The 20,165-nt window shown below is 42.9% G+C and overlaps 1 protein-coding gene across 6 annotated transcripts in view; it reads right to left on the reverse strand.

The window, feature by feature from the left end:
• Positions 1-20,165, reverse strand: part of cdc42bpab (CDC42 binding protein kinase alpha (DMPK-like) b) — a 74,744-nt gene that overhangs the window by 12,165 nt on the left and 42,414 nt on the right. For 3 of the 6 annotated variants that reach the window (XM_030721454.1, XM_030721453.1, XM_030721452.1), the window contains exons 6-23: positions 14,268-14,361; positions 13,070-13,270; positions 12,836-12,974; positions 12,545-12,654; positions 12,361-12,440; positions 11,202-11,380; positions 10,859-10,981; positions 10,538-10,671; positions 10,239-10,360; positions 9,946-10,066; positions 8,612-8,722; positions 8,072-8,319; positions 6,968-7,073; positions 2,843-2,967; positions 1,649-1,754; positions 1,231-1,379; positions 1,034-1,125; positions 588-664 (exon numbers count right to left, since the gene is read on the reverse strand). In XM_030721454.1, coding sequence (XP_030577314.1) covers positions 588-664; positions 1,034-1,125; positions 1,231-1,379; positions 1,649-1,754; positions 2,843-2,967; positions 6,968-7,073; positions 8,072-8,319; positions 8,612-8,722; positions 9,946-10,066; positions 10,239-10,360; positions 10,538-10,671; positions 10,859-10,981; positions 11,202-11,380; positions 12,361-12,440; positions 12,545-12,654; positions 12,836-12,974; positions 13,070-13,270; positions 14,268-14,361 — 2,317 coding nt within the window. Of the gene's footprint in view, positions 1-356; positions 405-587; positions 665-1,033; positions 1,126-1,230; positions 1,380-1,648; positions 1,755-2,842; positions 2,968-6,967; positions 7,074-7,926; positions 7,942-8,071; positions 8,320-8,611; positions 8,723-9,945; positions 10,067-10,238; positions 10,361-10,537; positions 10,672-10,858; positions 10,982-11,201; positions 11,381-12,360; positions 12,441-12,544; positions 12,655-12,835; positions 12,975-13,069; positions 13,271-14,267; positions 14,362-20,165 lie in introns of all 6 variants that reach the window. The other 3 variants (XM_030721449.1, XM_030721448.1, XM_030721451.1) reach the window with 3 other exon arrangements.

A 20,165-nucleotide genomic window follows, 5' to 3' on the forward strand; every position in this document is an offset into this window, starting at 1 on the left:
AGGAACACGGGGCTCAGATACTGAGCTGAGCTCAAACTTGAAACACAATCCGGCGACATATGAGCCACTTTTAAAAAGCTACATCACCTCGTTATGATGGGTACAATATGGACACTTAACGAGAGGTTTTTTTTTCCCTTGCTGTAATGACAGGACTCATTTTCTCAGTGGATCCATGTTTCCTTGCAGTAACATACACAGACATGTAGACACACTGATCTATAGTATGCACACACACTGTCTTCTCATCTAATACGCACATACACTGTCCTACAGCATACAGTTACTGTTGCATGTGCATCCACTCGCTCACTCTCACACACACAGGGAGCCCCACCTAACCAAGATGAACTTACATCTTCCCAAAACTCAATTAAAGAAGATGAGGATGAGGAATAAGAATCCTGATGTAGCAGAGCGTGATGTGAGGAAAACAAAAGATAAAAATAAAGACTCATGAAAGCATGAAGAAGAAAAAAAACAGGTCTTAATGGACAGCAGACGCTTTCAGAGTCAGGAATTTGAACCTTTAATTAAAGGCAGATATTTTTTTGTGCACATCAACTTCACTTCACTTGAATACTCACATCAAACTGGTCAAGAACTGAGGTGGGGGCATTGAGAAAAGCCAAGAAGGAATTCTGGGAATCCTGGTGCTTGACACCTACAGTCACAGAACAAATAAGACGAGCATTGTTAAGAACACAGTATTAAACCATCAAAGGGTGACTTAAACAAAACAAGTCACAGGACTGCCTCTGGGGGCACTTTCATAAGCCCTAAGAAACAATACATTTTTATGTACATAGCACATGATTTTTATCTCTAATTATGATTTTCCAAGCTTCTGATTGTTGCATAACCCTCTTTTAGTGCCATAATCTCCAAAGGTTTCAGTATACAGAGCCCGTTCACCCACAGCACACAGAGAAAGTGTTCCCTCAAATCAGTCCATCATCACATCAGTGCCTCGTTTATGTGAAAGGGACAGTAAAATGTAAAAAAATAATTAGTTATTGCTGTATTCATTCACCCCTTCGTAGCCGCAGCTCCTCCGTCTCCTTTTTCAGCCGGTCAATCTCAGCCAGGAGTTCCTGGTTTTTAATCTCCACTTCCTGAAGTTTACTGAAGGATCAGAGATGGCGATACATCAGATACTGTTCAGCAGTAGTTCTCAAAATTAAATATATTTTTTTTAAAAAAAGGAAGAAAAAAGTTTAGCATTCATACCATTCAGTGGAAATGTTGTTGGCCTTTACTTTGTTCAGCTCGTCCTGGATGCTCTGCTTGGCCCTGATCTCAGCATCCAGGGCCGACTGCAGCTCCAGACGTGCCGACATGTCCAACTTGGCGAAACGCCGCATTTTCCACGGCATGTCCTGCAACAGAGAAAGAAGATCAGACTGAGTGAATGACCATCCTTAGTGGCAAAAGCATGACTAGAAAGTCCAACAGTCCAGACTTACTGTGTAAAATACTGAAAGGAGGTCACACTAACGCAGTCTTATTTGATGTTCAGTCTAGTTACACTGCAGTTTCATTATTTTAACATTTTTAAAATCACTGAATATTTTTCTACCAACAGTAACAATGTTTGCTTTTTTCTTTAATTTTGCAGCAGATAAACAAGGTTTTTCTGTTTATTTACCGTGGCTCTCGCTCCCAGGCTCGTGTTTCTCAGTCCCTCCAGCTCTTCTGTCATCTTAGTGGCCAGAGCCTGCAGGTAGCCCCGAGCATCCTTCTCATCACTCACCCTGAAGCAAACACACACACACACACAGATCTGGATTACTACACATTCAAGGGTCTAAATCTAAACCCAATAAATACTTTGACAGTATATTATTTATTACTTTTTTTTTTTTTTTTTTTTACATACACACACACACACACACACACACACACACACACACACAACTCTGTCAATGAGAGTGTTGACAAGTTATTTCAACCGTCCTACAAAACATCCTTCAGCAGCAGAAATGGAAAAACAAACACACACACACACACAGTATGTAAACACTGCCTTTTAACTGTATGCTCTTCAGATGCTGTGACCCGAATCACACTTACCATTGCTTACACATCAGTCACCACACACACTAACACAAACAGATATGGACACATGTTCAGGCTGCAGGATTCCCCGACCTGCTCACTAATCCTTAACACTCAGGCAGAATAAACGTTGCCAGTGTTCAGAACATGAACTTAAGCCGGCGCTAACGCAAACATTTTCTGACATTCACGTGAACTGACACTGCACATGATTCATATTCAGACATCAGAACTAATGTAAAGGCATGAAAAGAGGATTAGATTTATTGTGTTTTTACCTACCAAGTGACATTACTTCCTAATTTATCCCTTGTAGTAGTAATTCAGCACCACCACCAGGGGGCAACGGTGATCACTAAATTCCCCTAAACTGGCATACCAGACTCAACATTTGTACTTACATGTCTGGAATGTGTATGTGCTTGTGTGTGTGCTTGTGTGTGTGTGTGTGTGGTATGTGTGCTATGTAAAGACTTTAGGCTTGTCCAACAGTGAGAGGCTGAGCAGCTGGCGAGGTGTCAGCTGCGCTGGGAAGTGATCTGAGTGGAAGGCAGGGTCGAGTAGCTCTGTGATCTTCAGAGGTATGCGAGAAATGCTGCAGTTATACCGTAAGAAGGAACCCAATCCACTGCGACAGGGTGCGTGCTGTCTGTTTGCACTTCGTCAGACTGAATATAACCGTCTTTCAATTTGTGCTTTAGTATCAGTGTGTAAATGTATACCTCAGCAAGTATTTGGGACATTTGAGAAGGCAGCAGTGTGCATATATGAATGTGTATCTTACCATTGGATGATTTCTGTGATCTGGGCCTCCCAGTGAGCTACACTCTCCTTTTTATCAGCCAGCTCCCTCATCTCCTCCTCCAGCTGCCTGTAGGAGCTGCTCACCTTCTCAAACATGATGGTTAGCTGAGGGCATGAAAAACAAACAGGGGTAAAAAAAAAAAAAAAACACATTATATTAAACACAATATTAAAAAGTGTCAAATCATAAAGCTGTCACTGGAAGTCTGACACCTGGTAAATGGATTAATATATACACCGACACCGTGAATGGCAAACTGGAGAGTGTAATGAGTCTAACAGGTTCACGGGCTGTGAGATTGTGACGGTGCTCGGCCTTGAACATAATGAATGTTTCAATATATAAGCACATGTTAAATTAATCAGTGTATTGTTGAAGACAGATTTTCATGATTCAGTTCCCAGATGCTCCATCACACAAGGACCACACCGCTGTTGAGGAGGTGTGTGCATTGTTCACGCACGAGAGCGATTTATCTCCCGAACCCTTCAGTGTGAGGGGCCGGTGTAGTGAAATCACTGCAGGGCTCAAGCTGCCCCTGCTGTTTGCACTTTGTGGGACTGCGATATAATGAGCAAGCTCGGGTAGCAAGTTAGCATCGCTTTCCAACTGCTCTCCAAGCTGGTTTTCGACAAATGCTTGAAGCATCTCTGCGGACGGTCACAGCCCTGAAATGATGTCTGCGTTGTAAAGAGGCTTTAAGCCACTGAAATAAACACAGTGAACAAAGTGTTCTTTGGCACGCACTGTAAACCTTTGGAGACAAATCCAACAAATGATGTGCGTTCCCATTAGCGACCTTTACAGAAGGACACTTCAACACTGTCGGCTTTGGGTGCAAATATGGGACATGCTCCTCAACAGATCATTAACCACATGCTCAGATACGAGTAGCAGCTACAGTGAAAACAGCTAGAACTAGAGTGTGTTTGGAAATGCCAGGAAATCATGGATGTAGCCATTAAGGAAGCAAGTTCTACAAAATACTATTCCACATGCTGTAGAAGATAAAACTGATATTTTTTTCCCCATGTAGCAGTATGATGAATGTCACATTCGGTATTACTTCAGCATTTTGTTGAAACAAGTTTAAAATGGGTCTATTACACTTCTTTCCAGCATCACATTTTTATTCTACTAGAGAAGCTTTGAATGATTCCCAATTGAAAACAAACCTTTATCTTATACTGGTTGTTGGTGCAACTCCTCAGCTCATAATCAGTCTTAAACGAGCTGTTTTAACTGCTCTCCCTTTAAGGCAACTTTATTCAGATTGGGCACCCCTCCTAAACAGCAGCAGCAGGTGGATAGGGCTTATGTGCTCACAGCTAGAGCTGTGTGCCTGTGATGACCATGTAAAGATATCTGCTCTCTTTGAGGTCACACAGAGCCAAGAGCAGAAAAAAATAAATAAAACCAGTCAAACCAGAGACATGAACCTCATTATTTGAAACTCCAATATTGTAATAATACATATTTTATCAAAGTGATGATCAGGCTGACTCGACTGCTTCTGACTTTTTAAAATATATACTTCAGACATACTTCAGTGAAATGTCTTTGTTTATTGTTAATCTCACTAAATATGAAATTGCTGTTGGAGTTATGGTATAAATTCCATTCTGTTTGTTATAACTTATCACATCTTCTGTTTGTATATTTTCTATAAGTTGTTTTATGTACATATGATACTGTTGTTTTTATGGTTAAAATGGAAACACGTGGTAACAATTTTCTACAAAGGAAGTTGTAGTTACCTGCAGGCTGTTTCAAGCCTGCAGAGAACACATATAGGATATGTGTCTCATATACGCCATGTTACATGCACATTCTACAGGATACTTACTACCATATATGGTAAGGAAAAAGCCAAGAATGTTGTTTATTGCATGCTGTAAACTGCGTTTGGTGTAACCCACGTGATCTTATTGTGAAAGTCCGAATAAAAGCGCTGCGCAGGAAGCAGTCCCTTAGGACAGATAACTTCCGCTCAGCCGCGAGCTGAGTTCAAGGAATGGATCTCTCCTCCTTGCACAAGTTCAAAAGAGTTGTGTGTTTGTTCTCTGAGTTATTAAAATGATCTGAACCTATCATTGCTTACTGCAGTAATATTTATTGTGGTCCTTTACAGGCTGACTGACGATGTATGTTAAGTTTTTATGTGCTTATTTTTAACTGCAAGTTCTAGAATGTGAAATTCACAATGCTGAGGCAGAACAAGGAACCCGTGGAGCAATTTGGGGACACATGACGCGATCCATCCATCTTCTTCTTCCATTTATCTGGGGCTGAGTCATGGGGGCAGCAGCCTAAGCAGCCCACCTCTAAGGGACAGTACAGCCACCATTTGGAGGAAGCTTATATCCACCACTTGTATCCACACACTCATGAACAGTTCCCCCGAGATACTTAAACTCCTCCACCGAGGGCAGCAACTTATGCCTGACCTGGAGTGAGCGCTCCATCCTTTTCCAGCTGAGGTCCATGACCCCACGCTTGGAGGGGCAAATTCTCATAACCACCGCTTCACAGCTGTCAATCACTCCAGTATGAGCTGGAGGCCACCACCTGATGAAGCCAACAGGACCACATCATTCACAAAAAGCAGAGATGAGATTCTGAGGCCACTTCCCACCACTTGGCTACGCCTAGAAATTCTGTCCATAAAAATTATGAACAGAATCAGTGATAAAGAGCAGCCTTGGTGGAGTCCAGCACCCACCTGAAACGAGACCAACTTATTTCCGTCAATGCGGACCGAGCACTCACTGCGGTTGTACAGGGACTGAATGGCCCGTAACAATGGGCCAAACACCCCATACTCCTGCAGCACCTCCCACAGGATGACCTGAGGGATGCAGTCGAATGCCTTCTCCAAGTCACAAAACACATGTAGACTGGTAGTGCAAACTCCTACACACACACTCGAATATCCTTGAGAAGATAAAGAGCTGGTCCAGAGTTCCACGACCAGGACAAAAACTGCACTGCTCCTCTTGAATCTGACTAACAGATGGACCCTCCTTTCCAGCACCCTGGCATAGACCTTCCCAGGGAAGCTGAGGAGTGTGATTCCCCATAGTTGGAGCACACCGTCCGGTCACCCTTCTTAAAGATGGGGACCACCACCTCAGTCTGCCAATCCAGTGGCATTGCCCCCGATCTCCACACGACACTGCAGAGGTGTCCAGAGCCTTCAGGAACTCAGGGCCAATCTCTTCCACCCCAGGGGCCCTGCCACCAAGGAGTTGTTTAACCCTTGAACGTCAGGTGATCACCGCTGAAGCGCCGGTTACCTGCCCTTACTAGTCACAAACAGCTGGTTAAGATGCAGCGTATCGCCGATGACTTGGCTGATCAAAGGACCTGACCAGGGATTACCACAACAGGCACCAGCCACCTTGCAGCTGCAGCCTCAACAATGGAAGTGCAGAACATAACATGGTCCAGTCGGTGAGACTAGTCAAACAATAAGATCTTCAAACACTTCCAAATGTGCTGAAAAACTGTTAAAACTAGCACGCAGACAGATCGAATCCATCCTGATGACTTTGAAAAATATTACTCAGTGTGTGAAATAACAAAACACCACATGAAATAACTACAGTGATATAATCCCAGCCTCATCTATATTCTGTCCATTTCATGGAGAGACGGTGCATTTTTAATCAGCCACAGACTTTAAAACCAACACTTTAGTCCACATGTCAAAATGTCTCCCACTTATGAGACATTGTTTAAAAACGAGGGCCTTTCTGAACTTCCAAGAGCCACTTCCAAAATCAACAAAACTCAATCCAGAGAGTCATTCCATCTGACTGTGGAGGAGGCTGCAGAGCGTTTTTTATGCAGGATATTGAACAGTGATTTCTTTGGCATTGCTGGCAGAGCGGGGGTGGAGGGAGGAATGTGATGAAAGAGTTTGAGCGGCCCAAGAGGAGTTACCTGGGGTCAAAGAACTGTGTGTTTCTGAGTGTGTGTTAGAGAGATCACTAAAATGCCAAGAAGGCACAGATTAAGAAAGATAAACCAGGTTTGTATAGATGTGTGCCGACACTGATTTTTGTTACCTTGTGTGCACAGACAGATGAAGAGATAGTGTACCTTATCTAGTTCACTGGACAGCTTCTTGTTTTCTTCAATGAGCAGGACTCGTTCCCTCTCATACTTCTGGTTGTACTCCGTCTCAAACTCTTCCCGCTCACTTTGGCTGAGGGAAAACACACACACACACACACACACACACACACTTACTGTAAAACTTGTGACTTTGTATAAACCTAGATTTATACCCAACAATTTAGAAATGCAAAACTCAATCCAGATTCCTGTCTTTGTCATTTTAACATTAAAACCAGCTGAATCCTTCAAAAATAAAAGCCTGTTAAGAGATTTGCAGTTTTTCTTTCTCAGTGCTTCAGCTCTGTTCTTCTATGTCCCCTGTAACTCCCACATCTCTCCAAAACCCAGATCAAAGCCTGAGATGCATTATTAAATCCAAACGCATTAATGCAGTTAGAATCTGATACAGCGCTGTGTTTAAAGCTGAATTAGAAAGCAGTGGGAGTAATATGGCACTAACACCAGGCTGGATGGCTGGGCGACAGAACAAAAACAAAGCGCTCAAGCTTTCGCCACAAAAATAAGATTTTATTAAAATTTTATTAAACTGGTGGTTCCCAGTGTTGAATCAGGTGACCTTGAGCGCCAGGAGGGCTGCAGAACAAAGACAAGTTCTTTTGATTTATTGGTATAAAATCTCCATGTTGACACATTTTGACAGATGTTTCTTTTTTTTTTTTGTTTTACCAATTCAACCTCTGCTGCTCTCATTTATCATTAAATACTGTGTAGGGTACTGCAGTGCAGTTTAAACAGGCCTGTGGAGAGGGCATACTTATTACAATAACAGCCTAAGATAGAGAGTACTGTTATTTTTTTACTACTTCTGAAGGACCTCTACATACACAACTCTCAAGTACAGAGGGACAGCTAGAGTACTACTCTAATGGCTATATTTATACTACACAGTGGATTAACTACCCTTAACAGTAACTAATTACCTCATGAAATCATCACTGAAAAATAATAAAGAAAAACAATATAAGAACTCAGATTTAAAGTATAAAAGACAGAACTACACAAAGACTGCTGATGTGAAATAACGTTAACAGAACAATCCCCAGGAAAGAGGGATGAATGGAATACCTCTCGCGGCGAGTCTTTTCTAGCTTATCTTTGAGCATCATGATCTCTTTCTGCAGGTTGAGCTGTTGGCTCTCGGCGTCTCTCAGCTCTTTGCGCAGGGCCTTCAGCTCAGTGCTGTGCTGCGCCTCCCTGCGTGCCAACTCTTCCTCATAGAACAGCGTTTTCTTCTCCATCTCTGCACGCAGGCGTCCAGCCTCCTGGGTCTGGTCTGCTGAGGCCGGGGCAGCGGAGGAGCCGGCCTGCTTCACCTGGATGGTGGGAATGAGGAGAAAAGTGGATTTATTTAGAGAGAAAAAAAAGAGGTACCGATATGTTTTGTAATCGTGCAGGAAAAAAAAACAAACTGTTTAAATCAGGGGTGTCCAAGCATTAGTCGTCGCCCATCTATTTTGTGGATGGTTCATTAAAGTGAATGTATTTCTATTTCTTTACACTCAAATATGGTAAAATATGGTTAAAAAGTAACTAAAACACATTTAAAACACAGGTGTGCACCCTGTAGGAGGACAGGTTCACCTTCACCTGTGAGTGTGTACTTACCTTAAGCCCCTCCAACTCCTCCTCCAGCTGTCGGCTATATTGCTCATTACGCTCTCTTAGTTTCTTCTCTTTCTGCTTCTCTGCTGCCTGCTCCTCTGCTTGAGCCTCCATCTGACAGCAGACACAAATGATCTACGGTGACTGGATGAAAGCACCTTTTCAAACATGCTAAGGCTGCAAGAAGTAGTTTGTGAACCCTTTGGAAGGTTTTTCTAGATTTCTGTATGAATATGATGGGAAACTAAATTCAATTTACATCCAAGTTCTGTGGTTTGGACTCCACCAATTCCCACATATCCTTGGGAATAGTCAGCCAACAAAGATCACTCCGAGAGCAAGCTGTGTAAGAGACTGGGGGGGTCACAGGTGAATGCAGGGTGACTTGGAGGCAGTTAAAAGTCCTCTAACATTGGCTGATGTTGGTCTGTATATCTATCACCAACAGAGCTAACCCTTCTGCTTGGAGAAAGGAAAACTTTACCCCATCTGTGAAACACGGTGGTGACGTCATGGTTTAAGCCCATTTGGGACAGCTTATTATCATTGATGGGGTATTGAATTTTGAATTATACCAGCACATTCTAAAATGTCAGGACATCGGTCTGTGCACTGAGTCTCAAAAGAAAGTGGTCGAAAGTCTTTCTACGAGACAACGGTCAAAGAACAAAGATCGTGTTTTGGAGTCTGAATCCTGAAATGAATCCAACAGAAATGTTGTTAAAGAACCTGAAGTGAGCAGTTTATGAAAGGAAACACGCCTGCATCCCAGAACTGAAGCTGTTCTGAAAGCTGATGTGAATCCTTCCCAAAGGAGTCACAGCAGAGACTGAAAGCAATGGTTCTCTCACAGAGCCGCAATATTGGTTTATTTTCTTCAATAAATAATCCTAATAATTTCATTTTATTTGCATCACTGGTTCTCTTCAGCTACCTCTAAGACTTGAGTGAAAATAAGATTATGCACTATAGCATATTTATAGAGAAACAATTCACAAACTATTTCTTGTAACTGAATCATGTATGGCTGTCTAAAAATACACGCACATTTTAAACATCCTCTAATACAAGAGAAACAATGTCTCAAATCAAATGGATACATTTTGTGACTTTATACCACTGATATTTGTGTATGTGAACCTGTGTGGACATCTACTGCAGTTACACCCATTATATTTTCAGCAGTGCATAAAGTCACAGCAACATTGTTTCTAATGAACTGTGAGCAGGTCACACAGAGAGAGCACAAAGAGAGCAACAGCAGGATTTACTGTGCACCAACCAGTGGATGAAGACAGAACAGGGTGTGCTAGCAACCACGGGGGAGTCTACTCTACCTCCTTCTTGGCCCTCTCGGCCTTTCGCACCTCAAGGCGGAGAGCCTCCACCTTTTGATTCTGGTTTTCCATCTCCTCCTCTTTGTCGCGCAACTGGCGAACCAGGCGTTGCTTTGCTGACCTGCGTACAATTCAGCCAGAACAGGAAAACATTGTAGCATTGCATATTCATACAATTTCTGTGTTTAAAAACATTATTAAACAAACAGTACAGAATCAGTGTTCCATATCAGCACATTAATAAGTCAACCGATTGAGATCTGACTGGAGAAAAGTGCAGGAAAGGGATCTACCTGAGCTCTGACAGTTTCTCGTTGAGCTCTGAAAACTCATGCATGGCCAGTTTTCTCTGACTGTGAGCTTCCTTCAGCTCTTTAGACTGAGACTTCAATTTCTCATTGGCATCCATGAGGTCCTGACCAGAACAGAGACAGTGGAGTTTAGTATTTCTGATCCCTGGCATATAGTTATCATTTTCCTCCTACAAAGAAGTCCAATAACCTATTTAAAATTGATAAATAAAACTGTACTCCTTCCCATTCCTTTAAATATCCAGAATAGAATGAGGAGTTAACTTAAACACTAGTTCTACCTTCTGCAGGTCATCCCTCTCCTGTGTAACGCTCTTCATCTGTTTCTCAAGAGTCTTGACGTGTTTAGATGAGTCCTCCAAGTCTCGCCGAGCCAGCGTCACATCCTCCAGCTGCTTCTCCAGTTGGCCTGAGTCTGAAACACACACACAGACACACACACACACACACACACACACTTGATCAGACATTTGTCAAAACACAAAATCATTTGCTGCTGTATATTTCTACTATCAAATCAGCCACTGAAGCTGACACCAGAGAAAAAACATTGCACTGTGTCCTGATTACTAAGATGAAGAGAGAAAAAAAAAAGTCCTGACCAGCGATCTGCTTCTTGAGGATGTCAATCTCGCTTTTCAGGCTCCTGATCTCCACCTCTTTGTTGGCACTGAGGGGGCCCTCGCCTGTTGTGTGCTGCAGCGCCTGCACCGTCTGAGTCGACTCTGTAACAGGTCAAATGCAAAATAATTTATATGCTTTTTGTTTACATATAAAAATCGAATAGATTTTAAAAGAGACACTGACGAGAGTGGAGTGAAGAGTGGATGCTTTACTATTCTGAGTGCTGGATTCACACATCTCCACTCCCTCAGCTTTATGGTGGTTGTGTGAATGTATATGATTCAAGACATTTAACCAGCTGGACTGTTTCTTCAACCTCACCTTGTAGTTTGCGGCTCAGCTCTAGCTTCTCCTGCTCCAGGCGACGAATCCTCCTTTCATAGGCCTCAGTGGCCAGGCTGTCCTCCAGGCTACGCTGCACATTGATATCCACCTCTTCTTGCCCGGCCTTACCCGGCTCCCCTGCCAGCTGTCGCAGGCAACCCCGATCGGAGAGAGTACTACAGAGGAGGGGAGTGAGGAAAGAAGTACAAGTGAGGACACATGATAATCAGAGGAAAACATATTCGGGGGGAAAAAAAAGACAGGCGTTATGATATCAAACAGTATCAAAGAAGAGGGAAAAGAAAAGGGCCATGAAAAAAATATGGAGAAACATCAGAGAAAGAGACGTGGGTGGTAGTGACAGAGATGAGAAAATGTTGAGTCATGCAAGAAAACAGGAGAGGGAGATGAGGAGTGTGAGGTGGAATGAGGAAGAAGGAGACAAAGGAAGGAAGGAAGGAGACAAAGGAAGGAAGGAAGGAAGGAAGGAAGGAAAAGGCTATTATAACTGAGGCTTGAAGAGATAAGGAAGCAGCTGGTAGCTCTGTTGCTTTCTCACGAGCACCACTTCAGAGTGAGCAAGTCATGAACAGCAAGTCATGAACGTCACCTTATTAGGGAGGAAAGCTGATCTAGGACTCCTACGTTTCTTCACACAGAGCGGTAAAAAGACCGTGCGGTCAGAGAGCTTGCATAGGAAATCAGTCTATTTAAAAAAGACTAATTACATATGAAGCCAACTTGTAGCAAGGTGCCACTTTTCACAGCTTTTCTCATCCACTTCACCTCTCCTTCCTAATCATCTTATTTTACACTGGTTCCATCCTTTTACCATCACAGTCAGTCATGATAATGACTGAAGGAAGACTTTTCCACAAAAAAAAAGGCAGAGGATTAAAATAGATGGGATTTTTTCCTCTTCAATCAACAGCAAAGAGGCTGACAGGAAATATAGCTGCATTTAGTTTTGGCATGAATTTCACTTGAACATCAAAAAGCAGCAGAAAAGTGTGACATTGAGACAGAAAGAGGTCAGAAGCCACAGTCAGACCTCTGAGCAAGATGGTAGCAGCAGAGAGGCAACTCACAAACCCATATGAGGTGTGTGTGTGTGTGTCCACATTTAAATATCTGTTTACTTTTTTTTAACACTTACCATTTACTTGTGTAGGTGAAACCTACAAACGGCAGGTGGTGGCCTGAAAAAGCAGTATGAGAGGGAGGGGGCATAGTCTCCTGAAAAGGATTAAAGGAAATGCGATAAAGATGTGATATCAATACAATCTCAGTCAGACAACAATGCAATAGTACGGCGTTCACGTTCTAAACATAACACTTACGGAGTTCTTTAGACAGTCATCGTCCACATCAAAGTTGGAGGTATCTGTAGGACTGCTGACCTCTGGGATGTAGGGGGCTTCACACATGCGAATGTTATCCCAATCGATGCCTAAATCCAGGAGGCCACAGACGAAAAACAAGTGGATCCATTTATTAAGTAGCACACAACAAGTGGTGAACGTGAAATTTAATTTAATTTACAGAGCAAATGGGTTTATGTCAGTGAGGTTTAGACACCCTTAAAAAAAAATGATGCAAACTGTATTTGTAAAGACAGACTGAGCCCGTACCTGCAAAAAAGGGGTGCTGCTTGAAGTCCTCGATGCCGTTCTGGCCCAGTCGGTGCTCTCGACTGCAAATGAGCCGGCGAATCAGATCTTTTGCTTCCTCAGACACGTCTGTTATCTGCTGGGGGAACTGGAATCTCTCCTGTGTAAAACAGAATGGTACGTGAGTTTGTGTTTAAGGGTAAAAACTGGACATTTCACGTGAGTTCGTTAAGCCCTTCAACTCCACCAGCTCACCTTGTGGTTCATTATCTTCCCGTAGGTTTCCACCAGGGATTCTGCGTAGAAAGGAGTCTCGCCGTACAGCATTTCATACATGCAGACGCCCAGGGACCACCAGTCGCACTCAGGTCCATACTTGCCTTTCCCATCTTCCATAGCCTGGAGAATTTCTGGGGAGATGTAGTCTGGGGTTCCCACAGCCACAGATGACTGGACCTAGCAGAGGGATTAAAGAAAAGGCAATAAATGGTCTGAGAAATATAAATAAATTAACGCGTGACAAAATTCTGCATTATGTGTGTAAACTCAGTCTATATGCTGCAGTAATAAGAGCGCTGCCGATAAGTTCGAGGCAGAAAAGTCTGTAAAACACGAGATAAATAGAACCACTGCAGGAACAGCAAACAAATACTTCAGACCCCCACTTCAGGAGGACTTCATTTGTTTACACTGTTCTACAGAACTCATTTCAAATCCCATTCAGCACTCCTGAATTATAATCAAAGCACTATAACTGGGAAGTATCACTGCGTAAAAATATTACGTTTTAGATCTTACTTCCATAATTGCATATCAGGAGTGTGGATCTCCCTCATCGTTGCATACAGACGGGACAAACTGAAGAAAAAGTGAACCCCATTTGGGAGATTTAGGGCCGACACGTCACAGCAGCGCTCTCTACCTCCGTTACTAAAACAAATGAGGAATTTTCCAAGACTTGAGGTGCTTTAAGACTGAACCAACAGTTTTAAAAAAAAAAAAAAAAAAAAAAAAAAAAAAAAAGATAACTTTGAAAAAGTCCTTGCCCTCAGATAGTTTATAGTAGCTGCTGTCATCCTTTCACACAGTACAAACTAAAAGGGACAGTCTGAGTGTTGGCTAACTTGCCACCTCTCTGTATGTCTTTCTTATTCAAAGGGCTGCTTTAATGTAGACTAAACACCTGAGACATACATTCCTAATTTCACTAGTCGTGATTCAACCATCGTTAACATTCCTTTGACAGCTTCTTTGATCATCCATTTCATCCCGTCTTTTCTTTGGGATGGGGCTAGGAGAATTGTCTGAATCACAAACTGCAGGCACAGCCAAGCAGCTGAACCGCACTCTCCTCCTGGGAGACCCCTGGGAGGTTGACAAGGAGGTCAGTAAAGCTCTGGTATGTTTGCTTTGGACCAAATGAGGCATCAGCAGCAGTGTGGTAAAAACTTACCGTCCCATCCTCCATGAGTTTGAGGCAGGAGCCAAAGTCAGCCAGGCGGATGTGGCCGTTCATATCCAGCAGAATGTTGTCGGGCTTAATGTCCCTGAAAAGAGGAGGGGGGGGGGGGGGGGGGGAGTCAAGGAGGGGTGTGGAGGGCGGATAGAGGGAGGAAAAAGAGGGGAAGAGACAAACTGAACAAGCGATTCCTCAGAAGACTGAAGAGGATGGAAGAAAGCAGGACATTCTTCCAAACAAAAGAGTACCTACACAAGGAACATCCAAAACACACACACACACACACACACACACACACACACACACACACACACACACACACACACACACACAAGCCTGATCTCATATTCCCCATCAATTATCATCAAATTAAGTTACATAACTTGGGGAAATTTCACTGTCTCAGCTTGGTTTTAAAGAATGTGTATAATAATTCAGATACATTTGTGATTCAATTAAGTATAATTTGCCTCAGCCCATTTATCAGCAGCGTGACAACTTTAAATTGACCAAAAGAAAGAACAAACACTGAAAATAGTTGGGCTTATGGGAATTAGCTGTACCAGAACTACACAGCTTCAAAACACACACAAACACACACACTGAGGAAATATGCAGCACACAAACATACTCCCCTCTTGCTTTGTGTCCTCGGCACACACACTCCCTTATTCCTTTTAGCTATGATGTGTGTGTGAACGGGTGTGTGTGTGTGTGTTACTGACACACGTGTGTTCCCAGTGGCCACTGTAGATTTTCTTCTCACCCTGCATCTGTTCTACATTACTACAGCTGATGACATGTTTACATCACAGACACACACACACGCTGGATTCCAGTCTGAAAAAAAATTAATTGCTGCTTTGGACAGTTTTCCTGTCTGCCAGCTACAATGGCTGCTTCCTCTCCGCATTCATCAGCTGCTTTCACTGTTTCATCAGCAAATTTCAGTCTTTGAAACTCCATCTTCAGCAGGGCTCTGCTGAATAATTAACCGTTTTATCATTTGGTCAAATTATGAACTGAGCTGACATTTTTATAGTGAATAAGTTCAGAAAGATCTAAGAAGAATTGTAATCAATTTATTCAAGCATCTGTTTCAGTTCTAAAGATAACAAAGAAGCATCTTTAGTAAGCCAAGTCTGTAATCTCATATACTCTGAGGTTGCAACTGATTGAAGCATATTGTAGCTCAAAAATTTTAATTTTACCATTACAGTGCATGCCTACATCAATAAATATAAATTTACAGTCTCCGGCTCCATGAACCCTCAGGAATTTGACACGAGGGGCGATATGATAAACGGGCGGTCACTGACAGGTGGCTCAGGTTGTAGCTTGCTGGCCAGGATTTTCAGCCTAGTCTAGTGTAGAGCTGCGTCCACAGAGGGTACTTCTTGCATAACTCTGTGTATAGCTGTTGCACACAGCAACATAATCAGAATACATACTGAACAACCCCAATGACCACTGGCCTGGACTGGCATGAAACAGACATCACTGTACCCCAGCATTATGGCTAAATATAGTCTGTCCTCGTCTGACCACTCCAGTGATCTCCCCTGAGGGCAGACCCTGTGTCTGAGGCCCTCTTATCAACGCACTGAACCCCGACACGCTTCACTACACACAGCGTAGAGACCACATAAAAACCTCTTTAACAAGTGTCAAAAGGAACACACGGGGACCTTACGTGCAGCAACACACAAGGAGAATGATGATAAACTCAGCAGTCAGCTACACACACACACACACTCTTGATGTAACAGGTTACTGAACTGAGCTGGTGCTATTTCTGTGCAGTGATGCGAGCATGGCTCTGCTTAAAATAATAAATCTGATGTCCAAAACAAGCACACACACACCCCCACACCCTCCATCTCAAACTCAAGCACACACGGGCAATACCGGCACGAATGAGAAGAGGGATCGAAGCATGTCCAAATAAAACAAACGCGCGACTTACATTAAAAAGTCTCATTTCAACACCTTCCAGGCTCCCTACATGAAGATTCACCATTAAGAGCTTAATCACTCACTGGAAATAAGATTTTCACCCGTTTGGGTTTTTTTTTTTGGTTTTTTGGTAATGGGTGTGTGTGTGTGTGTGTGTGTGTGTGTGTGTGTGTGTGTGTGTGTGTGTGTGTTTTCTAGATTTGGCTTTAAATAAACCTTAAGCAATAAAGCTTACACTTAGATCACAAATAAAGTCCAGGATCATCTGCTACAGTAACCAGTGGGATAACGCTACTTTGAAGTTTTGGTCTGGAAACAAATGATGGTTTTGTAGAGACTAATCAATTAAAACTTACAAAACTTCAAAACTCCTCAGAAATTTTCTTTAAATTCTCTTTAACTGCTTAAAGACATGAGACTTCTTTTAAGAGTTAGAAGGCAGAAACTGACTGGAGACTCCTTTGATGCTTTGAGGTTTTTGTCTTCAGCCAGAGGTCTCTGCAAAGCCATATGTACCCCCCCCCCCCCCCCCCCCCCCCCCAATCATTTTCCAGCAGTGTTAATAATCCTATCTTATGGACCAGGAGGACGAGGAGGGTTAGTCATCTCTCCTTTTAAGAGACACCACTAAATCACAAACCTATAAAGCCGTGCATTAAAGGAATATCTGCACATATGTGACTTATATAGACACATAAAAGTTGGGCTACAAAACACACACACACACACACCTAATTCGGCCAAATCACTGTTTGCTCCACAGGTTACTGAGACTTCTTTTTTAAAAGAGCTTCAGTGCTCACAGATGAGTTCCAGACTGGACATCATTTTCCAAAGTAGCTCCTGTACATTTCTGGATGAAAACCACAATCGGTACCCAAGTGCATACATTCACGCAACCGGTCTGGAATAACATGAACTTGGCAGGCAGAAACACCCACAAGCAACTGACAAGAAGCATATTCAAGGCCAGGCTATCAAAGAGAGCACAAAAACCATCCTACACCGAGGATTAAGATGCCTGTAAAGAAGATTTATCTTGGACAATATTTAAAATTGCTGTTATGAACCTTCAGCTTAACTGTAACCACTTGAAAACATGACATAAGGTTTGAACAAAGGAAAGAAACTTAATCATCACTGGTAAAATATACCACCTATAATTAGAGTGAGAACATCACATCTTGGATAATACTTATATAATACTTCTTGCATCAGTATATTAATACTAATTTTAATTCTCTAAGCATTAATATCAGCAGCACCAACCCTAAAAATCTAGGATCTAACTCTCCTGAACTAACTCAGCTTTTGGTTTTTGTAAGATAAACATGGAATTAAGGCCCAAAATATAATCATTAATTACCCGAAACAAATGTAATGTTTTCTTTCCAGTTGGAGGCATTTTTAAACTTCTTAAATTCATAATTGCTCTCTTAACCGAGCAGCCAGTGATCACTAGAGTAGAGCACTTTTACACTCACAGGCAAACACAATTAGAATCACCCTGTGGGAAGTATAGACTTTACAAATCATGAATGACACCTGTAAGACCTGCACTAGACTGCTATCACGTGGATCTGAGGGAGGGTGTGTGTGTGTGTGTGTGTGTGTGTGTCTGTGTGTGTCTGTGTGTGTCTGTGTGTGTGTGTGTGTGTGTGTGTGTGTAGGCAGGTGTTTCAATTGCTGGAAGGCCCTAATCTGCTCCAGCAATTTCTGGTCTGCCAAAGAGCAGACGGCATGAGTTGACCCCTGCCGTGCTGTGCCTGTGTACAAATGCAGACAAAGTGGTATGGTGGGGGTGAGGAACAGAGGATTCTGCTGCTAATAAATAAAAAAAAAGCCCCTTCCTACCCACCTCCTTCCTCTTCCCTGTGAGCAACCATCGGCCAAAATTTCCCTCTCCCCTGTTTTTTTGTTAGACACCTAGAATCAGGTGGATTTTTGCCCTCTGGAAAATTAGTCTGAGTGCTTTGGTGGTCAGAAGAGCCACATAAACACTCCTAGTTAATACACATACAAACACAAGCAGCCTAACAAAGCGTTCACTCACATTTCCACTCATGGACAAACCATGAGAAGCAGAAACGCTAGGCTAATGCTAGGCTAGGCAAGTTTGCACACTTAATTGGGCTACTGTGTCACAGAGCTCCTGAGGTCTTAAGGAGAAGCACAGAGACGGGAATAGAGGAAGGTAATCTCTGCTAAAACCACAGAATCCATCTGTGAGGGCCATCTGGACGCCACCTCGTAATACACACCCCCACACACACACACATTGTGGCCTGTGGCAACTTTGTAGACTGCAAAGACAAGACATGTCCACATGGCTCTAGCCAAGCATTGTTAGCCAGTGGTTCAAAGAACTGCTGCCTTTGTGACTTTTCTTTTGTGGTCAGTAATGCCAGAAGAGTCAAAGACACACACACTACAAATGGACTGGCTCTCATATAACGCTTTTCTAATCTACATGAGCACTCCAAGCGCTTTATATAGCATGTCTCATTCACCAATTCACACACAGAAATCACACTTGGAGCAACTCGGGGTTCAGCATCTTGCCCAAAAATACTTTGCCATCAGCCAGGAACTGAACCACCAACCTTCCAATGAGCAGATGACCTGCTCTACCTCCTGAGCCACAGCCACCCGCAGGGCTCCTGCTTTACCTATTTACCTAATGTCACATGATACCTATTGTCACATGATACTGACACAAACACCACCACTGTGTCGTAGATGTACTCAAGATATTCTCATGATGGCCTCTTCCAACAAACTGAACAGTACCTACACCACGCAAGAAGTCAACCATATCTTTAACAATCTGAATGAAGCTACTTGATAAACATGTACAGTGCCAGTCAAAAGGACAACCTTACTGAGTCATATGAATGGGTGAGCACGTCCTAACTTTTCTAATACCTTCTAATACTGTAATTATTAGAAGGTGTGTTTCTATAAGAGAGCTCTGTTCTCTTAGCTCTCAGCTGTGAAGGGCCCTGGTCTATAGGAAAACACAAAGGCTGCAATCAATTGGGCACCACACACACACACACACACACACACACACACACACACACACACACACACACACACACACACTGAGCGTTGTTAGATGTTAGCTGCACACCTTCACCCAACGCTTTTCTGTGGGAGTATGATGACATCAACTGCATGTGCTCCTCTCCTCAGGACAAACCTCCACAACCCTTACACAAATGTGCACACACTGCTATCCCTCTACACCAGCCCCCATCTCAGTCCTCACTCACAGTGTGACACACACTCACTGTTCAATGCAGACAGATGTGGTGCTAGGCAGCACAAAGCCATGCTGAGCTGGGCTACTGAAACATTTGTCCAGTCCCTCTGGGAGGCACAGATCACTGACCACTGAATAAATTGTCTTCTTTTGCATCTGACTTCCACACGCTGTCCCTCGTGGGACTCAGCTGAAGGGGACAGAAGGCTGACCTCGAGGCTCTTTGCTCCTCATTACTTTCATGTCGGCTCTTTTTAACTACATCAGTGTCACCAGGGATGCGAATATTCATTTTACAAGCGTGGCTCCTTCAGCAAAACAACACCAGAGAAGAAAATTAAATGATAGACTGAAACGCCATAAAATCTATTTTTCAAACAGTATCTACCTCCTATCGTACCGTTTCTACTGAGAAGGCCATCTCTTTAATATGGCTGATTGTATGGAGCGCTTTATAAAATGTAACAGTAAACTAAACAGCCGTTCCAGCCCCGCAGAAAAGCAAGAGGTACAAAATGTGCAGTGAAGAAAAATGGTTTGTATAGCCTCTTCAGGATGACACTCTAATCACTTTAAGGCCTCTAACACACACACACACAAACACACACACACACAGGAAGTGCCTTGATAGAGAACTTAGACTGATATGAAGGACTGAAATATTTCTGACT

This window comes from Archocentrus centrarchus, chromosome 24 (assembly GCF_007364275.1).
Source record: "Archocentrus centrarchus isolate MPI-CPG fArcCen1 chromosome 24, fArcCen1, whole genome shotgun sequence".
Classification (NCBI taxonomy): Eukaryota; Metazoa; Chordata; class Actinopteri; order Cichliformes; family Cichlidae; genus Archocentrus; species Archocentrus centrarchus.